We start from the raw sequence: 9,288 nt of genomic DNA on the forward strand, positions 1-9,288 counted from the left end.
GGGGGGGGGGGGAGAAATAGTGTGAATAAATAAAAACAAAAATCTCTGAATACACCAAATCCACATTTCATTCAACCCTGAAACTCATCTGCTACTCACCAGTCTTGCTATTGTTCACTAAATGGTGAGACAAATATCTAATAAAAGTTAGCCCACTTTGATGCTAGTGAAGTCATAGGCCCATCTACAGATCGTCATTCTCATGATTATCCTCTCACTGGGGTAACATTCCTCTCAAATCATAAATAGATTCCATACCCTTGTCCCAGTGGCCAGAAATGTCAACATGGTCCAAAAAGAGGCATTAGACAAACAAGAAACAAGCATATACGTATGCCATGCCATGCAACCTGGTAGAAGTACAAAATCATATTTCCTACTCTGTACCAGCCCTCTCCATTCTACTGTTTCTCCTGCTTTGCCCACCCCACATTCCTCCCCTTCTACCCCTTCCCCTACTTCCTTTACTTTGCCCTTTGCAGTTGTTGTCCAAGGCACTCATAATCCCGCCAGCAGCTGGATTCACTTTCCCAACTTCCACATTTCATTTTGTTTGGATCCAGCACTGTGTTCAGGTGCATGAGTCACCCTTATCCCTTTTACAGTTGTTATCATTATTTATATTATTACTTATAATTATTTTTTCTATTCACTCTATTCCTTTGTTATCTTATGAGTCTTACTTAATAAATATGTACATAATGTGTCTGTTAGTTTTGTACCAGTTTTCACATCATTCATATGACCTATTCTGACCCCTGGGTAGCTACTTCCTTCCCCCCAGTAAGAGGTGTGTCAGAAATCCATCAAATTTTTGGAGGACCATACTCCTGCATCTTCAGGATTAAAGAGATCAAGTCAAGCAAGCAGCATGCAGGGATGAAGGCAGTAAGTTCTTCTCAAACATCAGTAAAATTCCATCAGACTAAATGGCATCAAACTGCTGAAGACAGTATTCTTAAAACTGATTGCTGTAAGCACCTCAAATCCAAAATGTATACTTCTCCATCCTTAGTGGATAAATGAAGGAAAACTTGGAGAGTGTTTTCATGTACCTGTAATACTCACCATGGTGAAGATCAAAATCAATGTAGAGGATGCGACTGAACTTCTCTCTCAGCTTGTGAATAGCAAGCACTACATCATTGATGTAGCAGAATCCCTCAGCCCCATCTCTGAACAAAGAAGACTGCAAGTTACAAGCTACACTTACCACTCTACCACTGCACTACCACAGCTTAATGTAAATGTTTCAGTAACTGCTGTCTCACATATTTCTGAGGATATGTCATGCCTTGAGCAGTCAATGCTATGCAACAAAAGCTCTATATATTCAATGTGAACTCTTGTATGATAATTTTGTTTTCCATTGTATGCTCATAATACATCTAGTAGTGTTCTGATTATGATGTAATAGCACTATCTGAATATGATGCATCATCTCAGATGTTTTAGACACAGTGTATCCATGCCAAAAGAGTGGCCTGGGACAGACCTGTAGCCAGATATAGCAGCAACAACAGTGGCCACATTTCAGTTACTAGCAGAGGTCAGGTGATGGCACAAACATATAAACAGTAACACAACTTTCCTTTAATGCATTCAGATTGTACAGCCCCTGTAGNATGATGGCACAAACATATAAACAGTGACAGTTCTGATGGTATCACCACCTGACAAAACATGACAATCTTTTAAACTGGCATGTTTTGTCCTTTTCTATAACACAACTTTCCTTTAATGCATTCAGATTGTACAGCCCCTGTAGCCTCAGTTTTTTCACAAAATAATGATAATTGATGGAACTTAAAATTAATTTTCTGGTAGTTCAGCACCCTCTAGTGTATCTCTATGGCATGTAGATTAGGGTGTGACTGATTATGACCTTACTGGCTGTGTACATAAGTATGCAGGGAGATTATATGAAAGCCACATTCCTTGAGTCAATTTAACAATGAGAATTCAGACTTGCTGCATATTTGACAGGTCAATAGCCAAAACAAGTTAAAATTTCTGTCTAATACTGGCCCAATAAATCAGTGATAAGTTACCATGACATGAACTCGTATATGTCAAGCACCTCTTGACTGCAATCTCAAGCCCCTGCTACTGTATTAAACGCATCAGGCTTGTCAACTGCGGTGCAGATCTTAACAACACACAGGAAAATCTGATGCAAGAAGGGTGCATCTTTTCCATTCGACCACCCGAATGATTTGTGGCAGGTTCTCACACAATGACCAACAGCACCAAAATGCAATGATATGGTTCTGGGCAGTAAAACATGACTACATATTTGTATATTCTAAATTATACTTCCTGGCATCAATATGTTAAACTGTAACACATTTCCAGCTACCAGTAATGCATTACTATGCTTTAAATGTTCAATTAAATGGCAAAGCTTAAGCAATAGCCAGGACATGGACATCATGAGTATCAGCTGCTGTTGTTTCGACTCATTAATTTAAAACTGTCCCTATGTCTAAGCATACGGCATGATAATCTATGGCAGAGCACAAGTGTAACTTCAGCAGTAGATGAAAGTAAGTGGTCAGCTCCAAGCTATGGCTGCTTTGATCCCCAGAAAGATTCCACAGTACCTATCCATTAGTGGGGAGACAACATGAGGCCAGAGCCCACATGTATAAATGCAGATATTTAAAGTATTTCATACAAGTGTGAATTATAATGTAACATTTATTTTCTCAACAAGTCACACCATATATGAACATGATGCCTGGTTGATATCGCTGGCCAGCTATGTGATTTCTGCTCACCTCTGTGCATGGTGCCAACCCCCATTCCAGTTGATAGCTACTCTTGCCAATCCATTTACAAGGACTTGTGCAGCAGTTAGTGAAGCTCCTGCTATTGCCTGAACAAATCTGTAGATGCCTTCAATCAGCGGACAGTCATATTCTGCAAGAACAGGTTCCATAAATATTCATTCTTTGCTCGGAGTGCGAGGTGCCTAGCCCTTCTTATCCCCACAGGTTTTGATGAATGTACAATTTGAAGCTTTCATGGTGAATAAATGTACTAAAATGTTCCTGGCCACTTACCTGCATCAATGTACAGTTAAAACCCAATAGGCAGAAAAATAGGATAAGGAACTTGTTGCATAACAAAACTTTCCAAATGCCAAAAAAATGGACACCTCAAAAGCTGAACATGATGCACTAAGATTCCATGAGATAACAACGACATATTAGTCAGTCTAGCAGATACAGGCTATGCCTCAGTTGTAATGACTGGCACATATTACAAACGGAAAATAGACAAACGCTTAAGTGATCACAACTACAAGATATCAACAACAGATACAACTACAACAGTGGAAAGGAAGGCAACCAGGAAGAACAAGAAATCAGGAATTGCAGATGAAGTGGCAAAAACACTGATTCGAGGCAATACTGTGTCAGCAAGAATATATAATAGATGAATAAAAATATACAATCAAAATATACCATTGCAACACACTGCAGATGCAATCAGTTCCCCAACATATCTGTCGGTAAAAAGCCTGGCAGGACTACTGACACCAATGACAGGGCACACTGCTCATCACAAGAAAAATTCAGCACGTTTCATACAGAAATTACAAACTACAAGTGTAAAAGATCCAGACATCTTGATCAGTTCTGATATAACATCACTTTTTACCAGAGCACCACCCAAAGAGACTTTATACTTGCCAGAGTATTACACTTATTCACATGGACATCAATACCCACACACTTTCTCTTTAACAGAAAATTCTATAGCCGGAAGGCTGCTGTAGCGATGGGGTTCTCACTTCTGCTGATTGTGGCAATTATTTCATGGAAGGTTTTGAACAGCACACAGTGAACACAGCCCCCAAACGACCATTTTCATGGTATAGGTATGTGGATGACCAATTTCTAATCTGGCCAATTGGAACTGATGAATTACAAAAGTTTTAACACCACCTTAAGAACATACATACAAACATCAAGTACACAATGCAAATAGAAACAAATGGCTCACTAACATTTCTGGATGTTCTGATAGCCAAAATATCAGGCAGGTCACTGGGATATTCAATATACAGAAGTCCACCCATACAGACCTCTACCTCCATTCAAAGTCATACCATCATCCATCACAAAAACATGCAGCGCTGCCTATATTCATTAACTGTGCCGAGACAATATGACAAAGAATGTTTGAATGATGAAATCCAACATTTCAGAAGGACATTCAGACAGAATGGGCACAACACTACAGGCACTAGACAACACTCCCCCAAAAAGGAGGAAAAACTGCATTGGTATAGATGTTTCTATCTTCACATTATCAGACAGAAGGAGGGCATCCAAGAGATACTGAAATGAACCATACCAAGTATTCGATTAAACCTCCTTTCAATTTCTCCATGAATGCCAGATGAAGTTTCTCCTATTTTGAAACAATTTATTGGCTCTCCTTATATTACGGTTCTGTCCTGTACTGATACCACCTCTGTGGTATAGTGGTCAGAGTTCATGGCTACAGATCCAGAGGTCCAGGTTCGATTCCCAGCGCTACCAGATTTTCTGAGAAGCAGTCTGTCTGGAATGGGATCCACTCAGCCTCGTGAGGATAACTGAGGAGCTACTTCAAGGAAATAGCGGCTTCGGTCTAGAAAACCGAAATTAACGGCCATGGGGATTCGTTGCGCTGACCATGTGACACCCTCTATCCGCTAAAGTTGGCACTAACTTCGCCAATAAGCAGCGGTTGCTACGTCCTTATAGTTTGCTTGCAGACTAAAACCACGGAGTTTGTTTGTTTGTTTGTTTTGTCCAGTATTGATTCTCGACCTCAGTTAGAGTATGCAGACATGATATCCAAAAACACTGACTTTAGAATAAATCAGTTAATAATTAAATAAACACATACCTAATCCGAATTCCAGTTGATCATCTTCATGCTTTTCCAAATCACTGCTTTGATCAACCTTCTGCAGGAACTCTATATAGTTCCTTGAATGGAAGGATAGTAAACTGTCCTCAGAAGCAGGTCTATGAGGTATGAGTTGCATGTGTGACACTAAGTCATAGGCTCTAATGAGATTATGTACCAGCTTGGCCTAGATAATGAACAAAAGTTATTACACAGATGGATACAGATCTTCCTATTATATGCATTCGTTCATTCATTTCCTTTATTTTCCATATATCCATACAGGTAACAAACCTAGGATGTGGAAATAGTACCTTTGAAAATAGATAAACCAAGATAAATATACAAAATTACATGAGTCACATAATTAAAATCACTTACATCAATCGATTAACATAAATAATATAAAGTAAAAAATGAATAAAATTTTAATTAATAAACATAATTTAAAAATAACTTAGTATAAAACTTGAATTAATACAATTTTATTTAAATTACCTATATTAACTGAATTAAATACATTACAAATTTACACACTTATGACCAATTATATTGATAATATTCATTCATGGAATAAAAAGAATGATATAAAACCTCTTCAATGCAGATTTAAAACTTCTCTCATTAGTAGCCAACATTTTTATTGTTTGAGGAAGATAATTAAAAACCTTAATACCTGATATGTATGCACCTTTATTGTATTTTGTTAGATTATAAATGATGAACTTAATTATATAATTCTGTTTGAAATTTCATCATATCCATTTGAATTTTTAGTCTTTAATGATTTAATAATGTCATACTTGCATACCCATTTTCTTAATGGTTTTCTAGATATGAATCTTAATTCAGTTGCAGAAGAGGAAACAATTAGTATAATTAACAAATTAAAATCGAAAAACTCTTCAGGTTATGATGGCATAGCTAATAAAATATTAAAACTGTGCAGACAACAAATCAGTAAATCTCTAATTTATGTAATTAATAAGTCACTAACCATGGGTCTGTATCCAGAAAGATTAAAATATGCAGTTATTAAGCCAGTATACAAAAAAGGGGAAAGTAACTACAGGCCAATATCTATAGTACATGGGTTTGCAAAAGTTTTTGAAACAGCAATTTTTAGAAGACTCAATGATCATATCGTAAAACATAAAATATTACTTTCAGAGCAGTATGGATTCCAAAAGGGATCAACCAAAGATATATACAAATTAACCAGTGTAATACTTACAGCCTGGAACAGAAAAGAGTATGTAACTGGTATATTTTGTGACATAGCCAAGGCCTTTGACTGCATTAATCATGATCTGCTATTAATGAAACTGCAGTACTATGGAGTGCAGTGTGTATTATTGCAATGGTTTCAATCTTACCTCCAATATAGGAGGCAAAGAGTGGAATTAAATTATATAAATAATAAATATTATTCCAACTGGGAAATTGTTGGATGTGGTGTGCCTCAGGGATCGGTGTTGGGACCCTTACTCTTTAATATATACATAAATGATTTCCCCCTCAAAATAAGTAAAATTTCTGACGTTCTTATGTTTGCAGATGGCACTAGTATTCTTTGCACAGCTAAAGACTACTATAATTTAATAAAATTGGATGTTGTTTTTAATCACATGTTTACCTGGTTTCAAAATAATCAATTTGTGTTAAATCTGGATAAAAGAAAAATGATAAAATTCACCCCAACAACAACCACGAGCATATACATTGTTTTTTAACAAAATGCTGAAAGAAGTAGAAATGGTAAAATTTCTCGGTTTGCAGCTGGATAATCATCTGACTTGTAAGGGACATATTTTTTGCTTCATTAGTTGAGCTCAATTGGTTTTCTAATGCGAAAATGATCTTATATATTAAAAATAAACAGTCTTAAAGCTGTATATTATGCATATTATCATTCATTGGTGAAATATGGAATAATATATTGGGGAAATACATCAGACAGTCATAAGGGCTTTGTTATACAAAAAAAATAATAAGAATAATGATGGGAGTGGGCCAAACTCATACATGTAGAGATCTATTTAAAAAGCTTGACATACTGCCAATCCCATGTGTATATTTGCTCTCACTGATGATATTTGTTGCTAATAATGTGGATAAGTTTCAGACCAATAACTCTGTATATATGATTGATACCAGAAGGAAGGACCACTTTCATATATCTTCAACACATTTATCATCCTATCAGAGAGGGGTGTATTCTTCAGGCATCAAGCTATTTAACACTCTGCCATCAAATATCTGTTTTAAAAAATGATAAAAACCAATTTAGGTTTGTTTTACAAAATTATTTGCAAAATAACTCATTTTACTCTATTGACAAATTTGTCGAGCATGCAAGGGGCTCAAAAGTTAAGCGTTAATAAACGGTCTGTGTGCCTGTATTAAACGTTGTTAAGACTTGCTTGTTGTGAGTGTGGTAATATCTATGACGTCTGTGATTGTTATGAATTTTAATATGTTATAATGAAATTGTACTGTTGATATGGCTAGCCAGTGTGTGTGGAATGGCAAGGTGTGAATTTGACAGTGGTTTTTCCATGGCCTAGGTGTATTGTCTTGACAACTTTTGCTGTCTGCGTGAGGCCTGATTATATATTTTATTGGACCAAGGACGTATGATGTGTAGTCACCATTAATTTGTAATGTGTGACATGTTTTATATCTAGCCCCATGGGGAGATGATTGGATCCATGAAGTGAAAATAAATGTAAATGTAAGACATTCTCGAGCTCAAAATGTGATCAAAAAACCATACAGGAACACCACGAGTCAAGTTTTGGTGTTCAAATGATTTTGAAATTTCAGGGAGGTACAGATCATAAAATAAATCACCAAACACTCATATTAAAAGTAAACAAACAGCGTGCAATCTTACAAAACAAAAAATCAAGGAGGTATGGCAATCATTNACTGGCATTATTAACAACATATAACACTAGGCTTGCTTTGATAAATCTTCTCTGAAATTTACCATTACATTATATAGATCTCTTCCGAATATCTTCTGTCCACATATAAGCATGAGAAGTGAGTTTTATTTACAAGCACGATACAAATAATAAGTCACTACGACTTACCCTTCCACGAATGTTGGGGATTTTATCACTCTCTTTAAAAAGCTGAAGGTCGCATATATAGAAAACTCTCTGAGATAATAAATTTGCATTTTTCATCTCCTGGCTCCTGTCCATGTATTCCGTATTAATATATGTTACCAAACCAGAATGATGAATATAACCTCACTTCGAAGACTGTTGTGGTTGAAACAACGCGCCTTTCGAATGATTACCGGCAAAAAGAAATGTCCCCCAAACTATAGCATATGAACTATTTCCATGTTAGGTTTTTCAGCATCCAGTCTTGATAGTAAACACGCAGGCACATTTCAGAACATAATTTTGGTGTTCTTTTAAAAATACGAAATCAAGATTTGGTTACACGTAAACACGTAAGTTTTCTACCACTTAACTAACTCTTCCATCATCCACAGTTCTTTCTACCGCGTCCACGGTGTGTAAACAATCTGCATGCCTGCCTGCTTAGCAATCCATGATATTAGCAAAGATAACTAATGACTATTTAAAATACTTCGACTCCTCGCTTTATTAAAGAAATAATAAAACATCAAATTCTAAAACTCGTGTGGCGGATTAACAATGTAACATAAAATACAATACTTCTAAAAACATATAATTCAGTTGTACTAATCTAAAATTTACATACGTCACTTCTTATTGACAATGTGATATAATTAGATTCTAAACTTCTGACGATGATGTATAGAACTCAGAATTACTGGTTTTTTTTTTTTTTTTACTTTTTCCATTGGCCGATACTCTAGACACTACAAATCACGACGTTTCGAAAACTGGATCTGTTTCCGTCCTCATGTGAGGAGGGAAGACACTTTCTGAGCTGGGTCCCTTTGAGCTCACGGCGAGCCTTTCAGACGCTTACTGCGTACTCCACTACAGTATAAATAGCAGTAGGGACGGCTGTCAGCACCTACAAATACTGACAATGGATTTACAAATACAGACTGACAGACCCGACCTCTCGTCAGGGAGGGCGCCCGTATGGAAAGGACAGCAACTTTCATATAAGAAATAAATATCTGGAGCTCGACACCAAGACAGACAGACTGACAGTCAGTCGCAATGTGACTTTGACTTTGACTTGTCAGCACTTACTACGACCAAGAATTTGACACAAGACAACGAAGAAATTCTTCATCCCTTGGTCACTTTTGACTTTCTACATTTCCCCTTCTAACTGATTCCATTTCCGTAAAGCTTTTCGTTTCTTTCCTTCCATTCAGATCCTGTCGCCATTTCCAATTTTTCTTGTATCTATATATTC

At 36.6% G+C, this 9,288-nt stretch overlaps 1 protein-coding gene across 2 annotated transcripts in view; it reads right to left on the reverse strand.

Annotated features, from left to right (window-relative positions):
* The window catches only part of LOC111871047 (histone deacetylase 8), a 22,201-nt gene that overhangs the window by 10,656 nt on the left and 2,257 nt on the right, over positions 1-9,288 (reverse strand). The window contains exons 1-4 of one of the 2 annotated variants that reach the window (XM_023863786.2): positions 8,007-8,451; positions 4,906-5,095; positions 2,781-2,922; positions 1,069-1,175 (exon numbers count right to left, since the gene is read on the reverse strand). In XM_023863786.2, coding sequence (XP_023719554.1) covers positions 1,069-1,175; positions 2,781-2,922; positions 4,906-5,095; positions 8,007-8,120 — 553 coding nt within the window. In that variant the 5' untranslated portion in view covers positions 8,121-8,451. Of the gene's footprint in view, positions 1-1,068; positions 1,176-2,780; positions 2,923-4,905; positions 5,096-8,006; positions 8,452-9,288 lie in introns of those variants that run through there. The other variant, XM_023863787.2, reaches the window with a different exon arrangement.

The sequence above is a fragment of the Cryptotermes secundus genome, unplaced genomic scaffold (genome assembly GCF_002891405.2).
Source record: "Cryptotermes secundus unplaced genomic scaffold, Csec_1.0 scaffold73, whole genome shotgun sequence".
Taxonomy (NCBI): Eukaryota; Metazoa; Arthropoda; class Insecta; order Blattodea; family Kalotermitidae; genus Cryptotermes; species Cryptotermes secundus.